This window comes from Salvelinus fontinalis, chromosome 8, assembly GCF_029448725.1.
Source record: "Salvelinus fontinalis isolate EN_2023a chromosome 8, ASM2944872v1, whole genome shotgun sequence".
NCBI lineage: Eukaryota > Metazoa > Chordata > Actinopteri > Salmoniformes > Salmonidae > Salvelinus > Salvelinus fontinalis.
The window spans coordinates 13,303,903-13,320,798 of NC_074672.1; the positions used below are offsets into that span (position 1 = coordinate 13,303,903).

Consider the following 16,896-nt stretch of genomic DNA (forward strand, 5'->3'; position numbering starts at 1 on the left):
GTGGATGTACAGTGGCAGTCAAAAGTTTGGACACACCAACTCATTCAAGAGGTTTTCTTTATTTTTTACTATTTTCTACATTGCAGAAGAAAAAAAAAGTGTTAAACAAATCAAAATATATTTGAGATTTGAGATTCTTCAAATGGCCACTTTTTGCCTTGATGACAGCTTTGCACACTCTTGCCATTCTCTCAACCAGCTTCATGAGGCAGTCACCTGGAATGCATTTCAATTAACAGGTGTGATTTTTAAAAGTTAATTTGTGGAATTTCTTTCCATCTTAATGCGTTTCAGCCAATCAGTTGTGTTGTGACAAGGTAGGGGTGGTATACATAAGACTTTGAATGTTTCTTCAAGTGCAGTTACAAAAACCATCAAGCGCTATGATGAAACTGGCATTCATGAGGACCGACACAGGAAAGGAAAAATCAGAGTACCTCTGCTGCAGAGGATATGTTCATTAGAGTTACCAGCCTCAGAAATTGCAGTCCAAATAAATGCTTCACAGAGTTCAAGTAACAGACACATCTCAACATCAACTGTTCAGAGGACACTGCATGAATCAGGCCTTCATGGTGCAAAGAAACTACTACTAAAGGACACCAATAATACGAAGAGACTTGCTTGGGCCAAGAAACACGAGCAATGAACATTAGACCGGTGGACATCTGTCCTTTGGTCTGATGAGTCCAAATTTTAGATTTTTGGTTCCAACCGCCATGTCTTTGTGAGACGCAGAGTAGGTGAACGGATGATCTCTGCATGTGTGGTTCCCACCGTGAAGCATGGAGGAGGTGTGATGGTGTTGGGGTGCTTTGCTGGTGACACTGTTGTTGATTTATTTAGAATTCAAGGCACACTTAACCAGCATGGCTACCACAGCATTTTGCAGTGATATGCCATCCCATCTGGTTTGCGCTTAGTGGGAATATCATTTGTTTTTCAACAGGACAATGACCGAACACACCCAACACTCCAAGCTGTGTAAGGGCTATTTGACCAAGAAGGAGAGTGATGGAGTGCTGCATCAGATGACCTGGCCTCCACAATCCACTGACCTCTACCCAATTGAGATGGTTTGGGATGAGTTGGACCGCAGAGTGAAGGAAAAGCAGACAACAAGTACTCAGCATATATGGGAACTGCTTCAAGACTGTTGGAAACGTATTCCAGGTGAAGCTGGTTGAGAGCGTTGGTTGAGAGTGTTGATGAAGGCGTTGGCTAAGAATGCCTTGGCCTACAAGTTGAGCTTACAATTCTTTGGTCAAAGACATTTAGTTATTTTATGGTTTTAAAATGGCAGGAAACAACAAGAGGTGATTTCAAGCAAGTAAAGCACAATGATTTGGCTGAGATTCAACATTCATTTTATGTCTCTCATGATATAATTGTTGATCCATTACTGACAGTAAGGTGGAAAGAGAAAGAGGGAAAGAGAGAGAGAGAGAGAGAGAGAGAGAGAGAGAGAGAGAGAGAGAGAGAGAGAGAGAGATGTGGAAAAGAGTGAGAGATCCGAGTTATGTTTGAGAGAAAAACAACCATGATTCTCCAATAGAGAAGGAGTCTAGTTAAACATCAACCAGACTTCCACCCCACCCCTCCTGGGAGCCTGGGAGGAAGCTCCTCCTGTCAGTCTGACCCAGGCTTCTCATGGCCTCGTCCTCCAGAGCTCTGGAGGAGAGACTGTCCCCATCGCATAGGGGTATCTCTTTTTACTTTTAGGAGGAGGAGCCTGGCCAAATATGGGGGGGGGGGGTGAGAAGGGAAGGCACTTAGCTTCATGGACAAGTCTTTTTGATCAACTGTCAGGTAGCTGAGAGGGAATTTGTTTGTCCAAAGCACTGGTAGACATGGACATGGCAGACTATAGTGACGCCCTGGACCCAGCCTACACCACATTGGAATTTGAAAACATGCAAGTGCTCTCCATGGGCACAGGTGAGTCAGAGTCATACGTTGCCTGGTTGAACTTTGAGACTTTTGGCTACTAAAGTTTTAGTTGATGTCATCAAAAGTAGCTGTCATTTGTCCAATCTTGTATTGGATGCAAAAGGATGAGAATGTGCTTTTCTGATAATATGATCACCTTTTGTTGCAATAGTAAAACATTCAGGGTTTTTGCACAATACACACAATGCATCTGGATGATTTGGTGGTGAAACAACTGTTTGGTAGAGAATGACCTTATCCTGTTGTAACTTGTAGACTGTATATTTGACCTAAGATAGAGTTACAACAAATAGATATTCACTATATGATTTAAGTGACATGGACATCACTCTCTTGTTACATGCATCTATGTTCCCACGCATTTCGAGGTCCATTCAATAAGAAAAGCATTTCTCAGAGTTCTTTGACAGCATGATAGTTTTTTTGAAAGTGAAACATTGGCCTTTCTAGTCTCCCATGACATTCAGCTGTGAACTTGATTCTGAAATTAAACAATTTCCTCTGAGGAAGAAAAGGCAATGACCCTTGAAAGACAATCGAATTGCATGGCCAATATCATCTGTGTTATTCCTTACTCATTGTACAGGCTTATACACATACATATTCAGATTGTTTATGATACGTAAACAGCATACAGCATACAGCATACAGTACAGCATACTCTGTATATGTGTAGTTTATTTCAACAATAAATGTTTTTACCAGTATAATTACAGCTTTACTACACAGGTATAACTGTGAGTAACTCAATGTAAAGTGTTGGCAGAAACCTTCCATACTGTATGATTGATTGAACCAGTCATCTCATTGATGACTTTGAGGGAGGGTGAGACTGCCTGTCTCCAGTGATTGCGTTTTCAGAGGTAATCAAATCCTGGATCAGTTACTGTTTACCTTGACTGGGATTTCAGCTACTACTCAGATAGACAGTAAATACTACTGTAATAGACCATAGCCTGATCATAGCCGTATTAGCCCATTTGATCAATCAGCAATGACACTGACCGAATTTAATGTAATCACTTGATGCCGGTTGTTCTCAACTTTTAAACTAAACTAATCAAAGTGTCTGTTTGCTTCGAAAATATGTTAAGTTAATGACTGAATATAATATTCAGTCATTATATTGATCAATTAGTCAATAAATATGAGGACTGAGAGAGCTACGAGTCGAAACATGACTTTTTCACGTTTTATAGCAAACATTCTGCTAAAAGTAACAAATATTTCAGCATCACATAACATTTCCTCCAGCTCAAGCCTTTCTAACTCTTTTCAACTAGTCACTCCACACCATCCATCCCTATACTCACAGGCTAACTTCCAAAAAGTTCCAAGCTGTGAAATATTTCATTGTCATCAAAAATGTCTAGTAACTACTTATCCCACTGCACACATACACATCCTCTTCCCTAAGTCAAACATTGATGACCCAAAGACCTCCTGACCTGAAGAGGAAGACTGGATTGATATAGCATTTTTCCACAGCTCAAAATGCTTTACATAGTGTAGCACCCACAATATCTCTCTGTCTGTTGTTTCAGACTCCTCACCGGCTGAGAGTGCCAACATGAACACAGCCAACCACCTCGGGGCGGTCGCCCTGTGTGCCATCTGTGGGGACAGGGCCACGGGCAAGCACTACGGGGCCTCTAGCTGTGACGGCTGCAAAGGCTTTTTCCGCCGGAGTGTTCGCAAAAACCACATGTACTCATGCAGGTGCGTATATACAGTACATTATACGCAAGGGCAAACAACAGAACCACCATATTCCGGTCCATTTGGCAAGAATAATGACAGTGAAGTTGCAATTGCTGATTTATGCCTTTAGAGCCAGAGATAACAATGAAAGAATGACTTATACAGACGGTTGCAATAATGACACTGGCATATTCAACAACAGTTTTCTCTCTACTGCAACACAATTCATCTAAAGCATTCTTTCTAACTTCCTTCTCCAGGTTCAACAGACAGTGCATTGTGGACAAAGACAAAAGGAATCAATGCAGATACTGTCGATTGAAGAAATGCTTTCGAGCTGGCATGAAAAAAGAAGGTATACAATTCATTCAACTTCATTCAAATGGTAATTTACAAGAGTGAAAGAGTGAAAAAATGATTGAGATGATTGAGGCCTATGTGGTCATATTGTGGTAGTACGTATTATGCTCAGTCTCTACTTTTTGTACAAGAACGTGATGACACTAGCAGTTATTTTATAATCTCTGGTAAAGGATATCCTAGAACTAGAACGTCCCATTTTTATCAGCCAGTCCCTATCGTAGCATTGTAGAGCCGAGCAGAGCCATTGGGACTGCTCATGAGGTATGTTGCAAGAGCCAGGAGGCCAGCACTTTGTTAATGTTGACTCCATGATGCACTAAAGTCTATGACCAGCTTATGCTGAGCAAACAGTACTGTGGGGGAATTGTGGGGGAATTATAGCCACACATACTGATAAACACAACAACCTTGGGAGACTTTTGTCTCCCTCGAAGTCAATGCTAATATGAGTCAATGATAATATCCCCATAATAATTGTTAATGAGTGTCAGATAATATTGTATGCACCGTTTATTATGAAAAGAATGGCATATTTGAGTTGTATGACTTTGTAGGTTTGACAAGTTGAGTCAGAATGGCAGTATGGGGAGTGCTTTGACTGAACAGTTTCTGGTGAACAATAGATAATAAAGGATCTATTCTATTCCGATAGCTACGGTTTATTTGTTTCTCAGCTGTACAGAACGAAAGAGACAGAATCAGCACCAGAAGATCTAGCTATGAAGACAGCAGTTTACCATCTATCAATGCACTCATCCAGGCAGATGTACTCTCAAGACAGGTAAGGCACATGGATATGGCTATTTCGATCGAAATCATTGTAAGTCATTTTAAAGTCATTTTAAATTGCCCCAGAATGGGTAAAAAGTTGTATTGAAATTGAATTTATTTTGGTTAAATAAGTGGTGTTGATAATTTGTCTATGAATAGAACACACATGTATTTATTATTGTGTGTGTGTGTGTGTGTGTGTGTGTGTGTGTGTGTGTGTGTGTGTGTGTGTGTGTGTGTGTGTGTGTGTGTGTGTGTGTGTGTGTGTGTGTGTGTGTGTGTGTGTGTGTGTGTGTGTGTGTAGATATCCTCACCTGGGCCCATACTGAATGGTGACATCAGGACGAAAAAGATAGCGACCGTCACAGATGTGTGTGAATCAATGAAACAGCAGCTGCTGGTGCTGGTAGAATGGGCCAAGTACATCCCTGCCTTCTGTGATCTGCCTCTGGATGACCAGGTAAGACATTGCACTAGACTTTACAGTGATAGACTTGGACTGGACTGGACTAAACTAGGTTGGACTAAACCATACTACTCTTATTCTGGGGTATTGCACTTTATGGGCCATTTTGTTTTGGACTAAAAAGCCTGCAATATAGGGCAGAATCCAGTCTGATAGATAATTCAAGTATTTTATTAAACCTATATTTAACCAGGCAAGTCAATTAAGCACAACAGTTATATTTACAATGGAGGCTTAGCAAGAAGCAAAAGGCCTCCTGTGGGGTCGGGGGCTGGGATTTAAAAAAAGAATGTTGGAGTAAAGTATTATTGTCATTCCTAAAAAGAACAACTTAAAGCTATGTGTCCATTGAATATACATCTCTCCAATCAGCATTTTGAGTAGGGAGTGCTGCTGCTGTAAAGACCTCCAAATCCAAAGAAGGGGTTAATGTATTTGAATCACCAGTTACAATATGATGAGCTGGTTTGAAAGTTCTATCTGTGCTCAGAACCATTCCAGAATCATTAACACTGTGATGACCAGGGCTTGGTAACTGATTTGCTGAAATTGAATTAGTGAGGGATCCAACAGGTGTATCTTCACACACTTACTTGACTCTGGTCAGCTCTTCTGTGACCTAAAAGGTGGTGGGAAAGCTTCCTTGTTTAATGGTTAGGTATAAGTGGCATAAGAGGTATAATATTTCCAGGGTTGGGTAGGTTACTTTCTAAATGTAATCCTTTACATGTACTAGTTATGTGTCCAAAATTGTACTCAGTAACGTCATCTGATTACTTTTAGTTACTTTTTGGTTAAGGGGAACCCTAAGAGGCATTAGAAGAAGACAAAAAGAATCCATCAAACTGTGAAAATATTCCTAAACATAATTACAGGGCTCTTCTGTAAAAGAGACCTTGTTCTCAGCATGACTCCCTGCTGGTAAAGGTTCAATAAAAACTCTCAAATAAATCAAATGCATTTGGTGTGTCATCATAGTGGACTCGCTCAGGTGGAACAAACTAAAACTTTTTTCAATGCTGAATTTAATCTAATTGAGAAAACAGAAAGGAGTCATAATGTATCTTTTCCACAAACATCCTTTCTGAATTTAAAAGTAATCCAAGAAGTAATAATCTAGTTTTTCAAAAGTATTTGTCTATCTGATTACAATATTTTTGCTGGTAACAGTAAGCTATTTTGTAATCAGATGACATGTAACTTACTACATGTAATAAGTTACTCCCTGTCACACCCTGACCTTAGAGAACCTTTTATTGTCTCTATTTGGTTTGGTCAGGGTGTGATTTGGGGTGGGCATTCTATGTTATGTTTTCTATGATTTTGGTATTTCTATGTTTTGGCCGGGTATGGTTCTCAATCAGGGACAGCTGTCTATCGTTGTGTCTGATTGGGAACCATACTTAGGTAGCCCTTTTCCCTCCTTTCAGTGTGGGAAGTTAACTTTGTTTGTGGCATTAGCCCTTAAGCTTCACGGTTGTTTTGTATTGTTAATTGTTATTGTCGGCGTCATTTCTAATAAAAAGGAATATGTAAGCTCACCACGCTGCACCTTGGTACGCTACTTACGACGGCCGTGACACACCCCAACCCTGAATATTTCCCATGTCTTATCAAATAAATGGTTTCATAGAAGAGACAGTTAACATGGAGACTAGCATGTATGCTGGTAAGAGGTGTTTTGCTGCAAGACAGTTTCAAGGTTAAAGCTAATAATGAAATGACTTTACTTTGTTTCAGGTGGCATTGCTGCGAGCTCATGCTGGAGAGCATCTTCTGCTTGGAGTTGCAAAGAGGTCTATGTTGTACAAGGACCTCCTGCTATTAGGTGAAGTCAAGATAACATCTTAGCTACAGTACATCACATATGTCATATAATAGACTAGTTATAATTGTCAGAATAGTTTATGATAGCAATATGATACTTGTTTGGGGGGGGGGGGTCATCAAACACAGAGTGATCCTACCCTACAAGACAGTTCTTTTTTTCTGTTTTTTTTATAGGAAATGACCACATTATTCCCCGGAACTGCCCCGAGTTGGAAGTGATCCGGGTAGCAGTTAGGATTCTGGACGAGCTAGTGCTGTCCTTCCAGGAGCACCAGATAGACGACAATGAATACGCTTGTTTGAAAGCGATTGTTTTCTTCGATCCAGGTACTACATGAAACACATCACTTTTAAAATAAACAGACTATCATTCGAGGGCAGTAACTTTTGTGTTGAAAAATAAAAATGATTACCAGTGAGTAACACAACTATTGACTAGAAATGGTTGTTCTATGAGCAATATGACCAGGCAGTGAGTGACCAAGCTATTGACCAAACACCTACTCTCTCCTGCTCCAGATGCCAAAGGTCTGAGTGACGCCAGTAAGATCAAGCGGATGCGTTACCAGATTCAGGTCAGCCTAGAGGACTACATCAACGACCGGCAGTATGACTCCCGGGGACGCTTCGGAGAGCTGCTCCTGCTGCTGCCCACACTACAGAGCATCACCTGGCAGATGATCGAACAGATACAGTTTGTCAAGCTATTTGGGATGGCCAAGATTGACAACCTGCTCCAAGAGATGCTCTTAGGAGGTTAGCCTTCTTGATATTGTTACTGAGAAACAACAATTCTAAATCTATGGCCAAAAGTAATGCCAAAAGAATTGAGTACAAACAAGTTTCCATTAGTTCTATTGTCTAAAGAAGTGTACACTCTTCAATAGGATAAAATGCTAGTTAGTTATCATACTGTATTACCAATGGACAGTGTTACAGTGAATGAGGAAACTAACTGTTTGTGTGATTTTTGCATGTTTTGTGGTTTCCCTCAGGTTCTGCTAATGAAACAACTCACACACCTCACTCTCTGCAGCCACATCTGGTTCAGGAACACCTCAGCAACAATGTTATTGTGGCCAGTAACATGGCTACTCCCATCCATAACGTCCAAATCTGTGAGTATCAATAACTACATATGCCCGACTTTAAATGTCCAACTCTGAGGGCAGGTTCCCCAAAAACAGTTTAAGCCTAGTCCTGGATTCAAAAGCACTGAAAGTTGTGTACGGGACACCGACCATAAAATGTACCTAAAAATGCCTGAGATTCTCAACCAACGATGGGCTCAGTGGCATCAATTCACTCCCATTTGCAACAGTCAGGTAGTTGGAAGGACAAACAAGCTTGGCAGAATAATCCACTAAATTCTTCAGAGAGACTAATCAGGCTTACTTTGTCAAAGAAAACGTCTGTTATTTTTTTCTTAACATTTTTAATTCCCTCAGAAATTTCACAAAAGTGCTTATTCCTTGTCTGGAAGAAAAAAAAGTTTTCTTTCCAAGTAATGTCATGCCACAAGGTAAATATGCTGCTTTGCTGTGTACCTGACTGACTGTGTAGTTTAGTGAATTCCTTCACTAACTGATTCTTTCTGGTTTGTTGCAGCCACTCCTGAAACTCCAATTCCCTCTCCTCCCACAGCCTCCAGTTCAGAACACTATAAGATGGCTCAAGGGGTTATAGCCACCGTGCCCAAGCAAACTAGCTCCATCCCGCAGCCAACCATCACCAAACAAGAAGCCATCTAACATAGAACTGGACCCCACAAACCCCGTCCAACAAAGCATTCACAATTTCATAATCTTCACTAGTATCTCTATTTATTTATACATACTCAGTATAAAGATGAAAAACAATTCATATGTGAGAAACACTTATTCTCAACAAATCTCAGGAGTGTACTGTACAGTTGGGATACATTAGTCAACTGACCCCCACCAGAGGTACATAGGCCTAACAATATTATTACATGTACAATGTAGTATCAAGCAGACAAGAGATGAGAACGACATTGTCATGGTTTTAAATAATGTAATAATGTGACAGACATAGCTATATAATAGGTAGTCAATTGGTTCAGATTTTTTTTTTTTTTTACTTTTTCAAGTTCTATTCAACTTGCTGTATGACAGTTGTGTTTCATTGAAATATGTCCCTGTCTAATATGGTTTAATATGTCCCTGTCTATATGTTCTAAAAACCGCTATTTAGTTCTGTAGTAACGTGCTTAAATGTTTGAATTAAAACAGCGCAGTCCATTTAATACTGTATACTCTCTATGGAGCCACTTCATAAAAGCTTACGGCATTCACAGGTTGAGGAACTCACAATGTTTTCCAATTTGAAATAAATGCATTGCATTGGTGTTTAGATATAACAAATATTTGCAGTTTTACTGTAAAGACATGTTAGTGTATTTTGTTTGACTATAGAATCCTTTTGTGTCATGGTATTATAACTACTAAATTACAGAATAAACTGGCCTTTCATTCAATACACTGGAAAGATGGGCAATATGTTTCACCTTACAATGTGAAGATGAATAAAATGTCGATGTTTATTTTTAAATCACTTTGCACTGCCCCTTATTTAATTACACAATACAAGTACTTAATGGAACCTTAACTTATATGGTATGAGACCAATAACATCTAAATTAAAAATGTAGAAGGCATAGCCTATCCACTGTTAATAAACCCTGATTTTATGTCAGAAGGAAAACATATAATTTGCTACATTATTTCAGAGTTCTCCTCCTGTCACCCTATATCTATCACACATTTGTCTGGAAAAGTCAATATTGTACAACAAGTTAAGTGAATGAGAACTAGATTATTTGTTATCTTCATTTTACTGTTCTTAGTTATTACTAAGCTATGGTATTGAAGATGAAGATAGCCTACAATCATCAAGATGTGTATTTCTCAATTATTATTAGCATGGTATTATGATGTGGATAATGGTCAATGACCATAATGATATTCAATGTTTATTTATCGAGGACAGGTTAACGCTGGCTAAAGAATTAAAGTGACATTTCAAAACCAGTTTGAATTGCTTGTCGGCTGTTTTCGTCTCTGACGAATGAAAAGCCGTGGCCTACGTGGCAGTGCATGGTCAGGATAAATAGTACAAGGGGTGTTTCTTCAGGCTGATAACATGTCATAAAGTAATTGCAGATAGCTGTGAAATAAAGCTTCTCATAGATTATTTTTCTACTTGAGTAACCTAAAGAAAAAGTCAGTAATATATTAATCGATAGGTTCAAGACAAGGCATTTACATTTTTGTGTTTGTTTCATTTCTAGCAGGTTGTATTGGTTATCTCTGTCACCTCCCCTCCATTTCTCATGTCTCGTTACCATAGGCCAACTTCGAGTTTTGTTAACAAGTGTAGTGAAATCAAATATTTTACCATTTCATTGCGGTCCAGTGTGTGGAGTAGTGTGGTCTTACATGCATGTTTAGGAGCGTGTAGCAGCGACAGTGCAATAGAAAAGGCTATTGTCTATTTAGAATTTCTATGACCTGTCCCATTGAAGCGAAAAGGGGACAGCTGTAACGCAAGCGTTCAATCCAATTTGCTCAATCTCTAGGCCTATCAACCGACGTTTGTGGTGCAATTGCGCCATCTATCGGATCCAATGACCGCAGAAAACCTGTCTATTATCAGGTGCATATCACGCGCATGGACTTTACTTCACATTATAGAAGGCCTAGGTTAACCATTTTCTTCTGAAGATGATTAAATATAAAGTGTGTATCATAAATTACATTTTAATTTAATCTGTATAAATATGTATCCGAATAAAAAAAACTAAAGCCAACACAATTCATAATAGCCTATTTAGGGGTTGATGTATAATTTTGATCATGATTTGTTGTTACAATGTACTGTAAGCAAGTACTGAATGACGCAGCTCATCACATGCTTCGGAGTAACCAAAGAGAGAAAGAATCTCGCGCCACCCGGAACTGGCCGCGGATTGCACCAGAAAGCTAGTCGTCACTAGTTATTACAGCCACAAAGTTATAAAACCCCGCCCATTTCTACAATTTATATTTTCAAAATGTGATTTTAAACCTAACCTAAACCTTAATCACACTGATAACGTTATGCCTAACCCTGACCTTAAGTTAAGACCAAAGTGCTCATTTTGTTCTAATTAATTTTTACGATACAGCCAGTTTTGTCTGTGGCTGTGGTAACTAGTGGAAACCCAGAAAGGTTGGTTGTTGTTGGCAGCTCCTGTTTTGATTTACTAAGCATTCGTCTGGAGAACACTTTTGACCCTGGAAATACAAAAAAAACTATCGTCATTCTGGTTGGTATTCAGAATCCGCAGTGGCTTGCAAGCACAGCTTCTCGAGTGCAGCGCGGTCAAAAGCAGAATGTATGGGAAATACAGGATAGTGTTTACAATACAGTGTTTTCAAGATATTGTCGTGACATTTATGTTGTTTAGGTCACTGCTGTTGCTGTAGGCTAGACTAGAGAATACACACCATTTTGTGGCTACTAATTGCTGATAACAACCTTAGAGATGTTCTGTGGTAATTGTGGTATTTCTCATGTGGTTCTACTGTCTTGTAATGCTCTCCAGTCCAGGTTTTCTTGTACCACGACTATTTCTGCTGTGTTGTTTTATCCAGACATGTATGTGGTATTTGTTTATATTTTAGTGGCCAAAATGATGTCTGAAGAAAGCGCGCCTATGAGGCACATTGATCTTGGGTCTCCTCCTCCTCTGGAACCACCAGCGGCTGGTTACAGGTTCCCCGGCCCTCCGCCACCCATCTACTCCTGCACTCTGACCCCTGAGCTGGTAGCCAAAGCCCGGGAGGAGCTACAGGAGAAGCCAGAGTGGAGGCTGAGAGACGTGCAGGCCCTGAGGGACATGGTGCTGAAGGAGCAGCCTAACCTCCGAACCAGGCTGGACGATGCCTTCCTCCTGCGCTTCCTACGGGCCAGGTATATCATGATGTATTACAGTACCTACCCATAATGCTCTGGGAAACTGTCACTAAGCGTCTCAGAGTAGGAGTTCTGATCTAGGATCAGTCCCCCCGTCCATATAATTATATAATTATGATTTGAAAGTCAAAACTGATCCTAGATCAGCACTCCTACTCTAATACTGTTTATGAATATGAGCCCTGGTTTCCTCTTATTCAAGATGTTCTATCTTGACGCTAACATAATGGTGTCCTGTCCCATGTCCTTGTCCAACCACCAGGAAGTTTGACTATGACCGTGCCATGCAGCTTCTCCTTAACTACCATACCAGTCGGCGGGCCTGGCCTGAGGTCTTCCAGGACCTGAAACCTTCCACTATCAAACATGTGTTAGACCTGGGCTTCCTCACTGTCCTGCCCCATCCAGACCCTAATGGACGCTACATCCTCTGTCTCAGACCTGGTCAGTGTGTTAGCTCGCACTATCTAATGTATTTCCATGTCCAAGAAGGGCTCTAACTCTTTTTTTTTCATCTTTATTCGGTAACAATTCATATGAACATACTCATCGTAGAAGAATAGAACAATAGAATAACATTTGATTTAATCTATAGGAGACGGAAATTGATAATTTACAATGCCCTATGAGCTATGCATAATTAAACAATAAGGCACGAGGGGGTGTGGTATATGGTCAATATACCACGGCTAAGGGCTGTTCTTAGGCACGATGCAAAGTGGAGTGGCCATATACCACAAACCCCCGAGGTGCCTTATTGCTATTATAAACTGGTTACCAACGTAATTAGGAGTAAAAATAAATGTTTTGTAATACCATTGGTATACCGTCTGATATACGACGGCTGTCAGCCCATCAGCATTCAGGGCTCGAACCACCCAGTTTATAATACACTATAATGCATGACATAGGAGCTAATAGCTGCTCATAAACATATACAGCAAAAACAAAAATTGGAATCTTGAAAACATGTCTGCCAATAGCCTTGATATAACAGATTAAAGTTGTCCTATGCTTGACCTTTTTCGGTGTTACTAAATACAAATTATTTTACAACAGGAAAATGGAAAGCGAATGATTATCCATTTGAGGACAACATCCGGGCAATTTACCTGACTCTGGAGAAGCTGATTCAGCCAGAGGAGACTCAGGTGAATGGGATCGTCATCTTAGCAGACTACACTGGGGTGGGCTTGTCCCAGGCGTCCAATCCGGGCCCATTCCTGGCCAAGAAGGTTGTCAGCATCCTTCAGGTAACCTTATTACTGTTCTGATATTTAAGTTTTGATATTATCAACCATAACATCATGATCAAAGTACACTCGAATCAGATCTCAAATATTTATCTTATCAAACACCCTTAAGAAAGATACTCTTGGCTTGTGTATTTTGTAAATAATATAAATAGATTTGAATTTCAATGTTGCATTTCAGGATAGCTTCCCAATAAGAATCAAGGCTGTTAACATCATAAATGAGCCCCGGATTTTCAAAGGGATCTTTGCGATAATTAAGCCTTTTTTGAAGGAGAAGATGGCAGAGAGGGTGAGTCTTTCTTCTTATCCTCCTTTTTCTGTACACATTAGCCTGTTGAATTTTGATCACTGCATTCAGATTTAATTTAATCTAATTTTATTCGTCACATGCGCCAAATACAACAGGTGTAAACCTTACCGTGAAATGCTTACTTCAAGCCCTTAACCATCATTGCAGTTTTAAGAAAATAGAGATAAGAAAATATTTACTAAATAAACTAAAGTAAAAAATAAAATAAATATTAACAAGTAACACAATAAAATAACAATAATGAGGCTATATACAGGGGTTATACCCTGATGAAGACAGCTTGTCTGTCGAAATGTTGGACATAACATTTTTTGCATCTGAGCTCCTAGCTGCTCTCCTTTATTTGTTTTATATGTAGGGGTTACCAGTGATATGATTTTTAGTGAATTCAAATGTATTTAGCCATTATGAATTAACTTAATCAAATGAACAGGAGTACTTGAAGTACTGTATGCTCCTTTGTGATTCTGTGACACATCAGCCTAACATAATTCCCTTTATTTTTCATACAGTACGTTCTCAATGGGTCAGACCTGCGCTCTCTGCACCGCAACATCCCTCGATCCGTCCTGCCTGAGGAGTATGGTGGGGTAGCCGGCCACCTCGACATGTCAGCCTGGTCGAAGACATTACTGGACTCTGAGGAAGAGTTTATAGTGGAGTTCTGCCAGCCAGATCCTCTAGAGGGCGTAGTTCTCCCAGACTCCATGCTGTTTGAAGGGCAGCAGTCTGGTGGTGCTGCCCAGGATGATGACACCTTCAGGGGGCTACGCTCTCAGCTCTACTACTGTTACTGATACTGACCATCACCTCTCTCTCGTTAAACTACTGTGAGGATACTAGCCTGGTCCCAGATGTATTTGTGCTGTCTTGCCAACGCCTATAGTCATTTATGTGACAATGGCCATAGAAGTTGGTTAAACAGCACAACTAGATCTGGGACTAGGCTATGAGAACACTACTGTTTCTTTTGAAACATTTATCTATGTTTTATCATGTTCCCATGGGGCAAGTTTTCAATGTTATTTAGTAGAAATGTTATTCACTACAGGAGGAACTAAATAGTCGTCTGGGCCCATATTCAAAAAGCGTCTCAGAGTAGGGGTGCTGATATATGATTGGTTTTTACCTTTGAGATCATAATTTTATACAATTATATGGACATGGGAGACGCTTTACGAGTTCAGGGCCTACTACATGGCCAAGCATAAGGCAGCTTCAGGTTCTGGCAAAGAGGCTTAATAGGAGCTGCCTCTCGGTTTCAATTTCCAGTGTTACATTTATTTCCTATAGAGGAAGACGATCAACTGTGCCCATTTGAAATGCCACTCACTTCCGCTTTCTCCTTCATTTCTCAGAATACATGTACTGAGGCTGTTCCTGTTAGACTTCCTCTGCATGGTCATATTCAAACACCATGTTGTAGCCTTACCGCATCCATACTTTGCCTTTAATCTATTTTCGATAATGATAGATGTGCAAGGGGTTATGAATGGGGTTTAATTTGTAACCATACAAGTTGCCACTTTTATCCAAAGCAACTTACAGTGCAATGAGTGGATAGCCTACAATTTTAGCATGTGTATGTGATCCCTGCAGGAATTGAAACCAGGGATGAACTTGCCATCGGTGGTGCCACGCAATTACTAACTGAGCCACTCAAGACCTGTAATGTCTGAGTTACTGAGAGCCCTAGCCTACAGTATGACATGTGCATTCGTTCTTATTAAGACACATTTTACTAGTCCTGATCAGTTAATACAGCCTGGCTTCAAGGACGTAACATAGTAAACATAAATCTGTAACACTCAAATTACAGTAGTATGATATGTTACATTTGGTATGGTAACATAAGACCAAAGGTTACTTAAGCCAAAAACTAAAGTGGGGAGGATGGGTGGGCGTATAATGCAAACGTCTAGCAACCCAAAAGGTCACGTGTATCGAACCACAACTACTGCAACTACTTAGCATGTTAGCTAGCTAACCCTTCCCCTAAACTTAACCTCTAGCCTAGCTAACGTTAGCCACAACAAATTGGAATTCGTAACATATCATACGTGCCGCCAATTTGTAAGACATTGCACGAATTGCAATTCGTGCAATTTTACAATGACGGCCAAACCCTCCACTAACCCGGACGACGTTGGGCCAATTGTGCGCCGCCCTATGGAACTCCCGATCACGGCCGGTTGTGATACAGCCCAGGATTGAACCAGGGTCTGTAGTGACACCTGAGATGCAGTGCCTTAGACCACTGCACCACTTGGGAGCCAATATATTAAATGGAGGGAGACAGGTTTGTGTTTACTATGTTACATCTACCCCGGAGTCCAGGTTGGTTATTTCACGTTCATCATGATTTGATTTCACCCACTAGCATTGTAGATAGTGGATAGTTCTAAAATAGTAACGACAGTATTACATATTAACGTCACCATAACTGACATTTAGCTACATGAAATGGCCTTGTTAATGCATTGTTCTAGACAAGTTTCAATCCACAGACAGATAATTATTTTCATATTTACAGACAGATACCTGCTTTATGTTTTCTTTGCATTATACCAATAGTGACAACACTTCGGGCTGGTTTCCTGGACACAGATTAAGCCTAGTCCTAGACTAAAAAGGATGTTCAATGGAAATTCTCCATTAGTACAGAACTAGGCCTAATCTGTGATTTGAAAACCAGCCCATAATGTTCTGTTTTAATCTCAACCCAGGGTACAGAAGCCAGTTCTATGGGGGACCCCACCCAGCAACACTGGAGCTATATTTCAGTTTTTGCCAAATATTATTACCACAGGTCATTTAGAGATTAGGTTATATTGCCACCAAGAATGTGCAAAGCTGTCATCAAGGCAAAGGGTGGCTACTTTGAAGAATCTCAAATATAAAATATATTTTGTTTTGTTTAACACTTTTTTGGTTACTACATGATTCCATATGTTATTTCATTGTTTTGATGGCTTCACTATTATTCTACAATGTAGAAAATAGTACAAATAAAGGAAAACCCTTGAATGAGTAGGTGTGTCCAAACTTTTGACTGGTAATGGTTATTCATTATTTTATGAAAGGCCAAAGTGTTTTTTAAATATTTTATTTTGTCATTGTTACATTGCACAATGTTATATTGTAATTAGCTAAAACATGTATTTTTCTAAGCATGTCTGCAATCAATCAAGTGTATTTATAAAACCCTTTTTACATCAGCAGATGTCACAAAGTGCTATACAGAAACCCAGCCTAAAACCACAAACAGCAAG

The 16,896-nt window shown here is 39.9% G+C and overlaps 2 protein-coding genes across 9 annotated transcripts in view; both read left to right on the forward strand.

Annotated features, from left to right (window-relative positions):
* The window catches only part of LOC129860614 (hepatocyte nuclear factor 4-alpha-like), a 31,146-nt gene extending 21,494 nt beyond the window's left edge, over positions 1–9,652 (forward strand). For 2 of the 6 annotated variants that reach the window (XM_055931198.1, XM_055931193.1), the window contains exons 2-10: positions 3,495–3,669; positions 3,912–4,036; positions 4,689–4,795; positions 5,090–5,245; positions 6,992–7,079; positions 7,256–7,408; positions 7,601–7,837; positions 8,077–8,199; positions 8,690–9,652. In XM_055931198.1, the coding sequence (XP_055787173.1) occupies positions 3,495–3,669; positions 3,912–4,036; positions 4,689–4,795; positions 5,090–5,245; positions 6,992–7,079; positions 7,256–7,408; positions 7,601–7,837; positions 8,077–8,199; positions 8,690–8,832 (1,307 nt within the window). In that variant the 3' untranslated portion in view covers positions 8,833–9,652. Of the gene's footprint in view, positions 1–1,639; positions 1,939–3,494; positions 3,670–3,911; positions 4,037–4,688; positions 4,796–5,089; positions 5,246–6,991; positions 7,080–7,255; positions 7,409–7,600; positions 7,838–8,076; positions 8,200–8,689 lie in introns of those variants that run through there. The other 4 variants (XM_055931196.1, XM_055931197.1, XM_055931195.1 and 1 more) reach the window with 4 other exon arrangements.
* A 1,456-nt stretch (positions 9,653–11,108) lies between these two features.
* On the forward strand, positions 11,109–16,655 carry LOC129860617 (alpha-tocopherol transfer protein-like). Of its 3 annotated transcripts, none has more exons than XM_055931200.1 (6): positions 11,109–11,477; positions 11,767–12,055; positions 12,321–12,502; positions 13,118–13,311; positions 13,493–13,603; positions 14,137–16,655. In XM_055931200.1, exons 2-6 carry the CDS (start codon positions 11,775–11,777, stop codon positions 14,419–14,421), a joined length of 1,053 nt encoding a protein of 350 aa, XP_055787175.1. In that variant the 5' UTR covers positions 11,109–11,477; positions 11,767–11,774; the 3' UTR covers positions 14,422–16,655. The 3 variants fall into 3 exon arrangements, with proteins under 3 accessions (XP_055787175.1, XP_055787176.1, XP_055787177.1); XM_055931201.1 differs by having other exon boundaries at positions 11,109–11,408; XM_055931202.1 differs by having other exon boundaries at positions 11,109–11,311.
* Positions 16,656–16,896: the final 241 nt, after the last annotated feature.

Bases quoted from the DNA above. Each gene is read 5' to 3' on its own strand.
- LOC129860617 (XM_055931200.1), top strand. From the start codon at position 11,775: ATGATGTCTGAAGAAAGCGCGCCTATGAGGCACATTGATCTTGGGTCT. The intron at 12,056-12,320 runs GTATATCATGAT...TCCAACCACCAG, and splicing joins CTGCGCTTCCTACGGGCCAG to GAAGTTTGACTATGACCGTG. The intron at 13,312-13,492 runs GTAACCTTATTA...GTTGCATTTCAG, and splicing joins AGGTTGTCAGCATCCTTCAG to GATAGCTTCCCAATAAGAAT.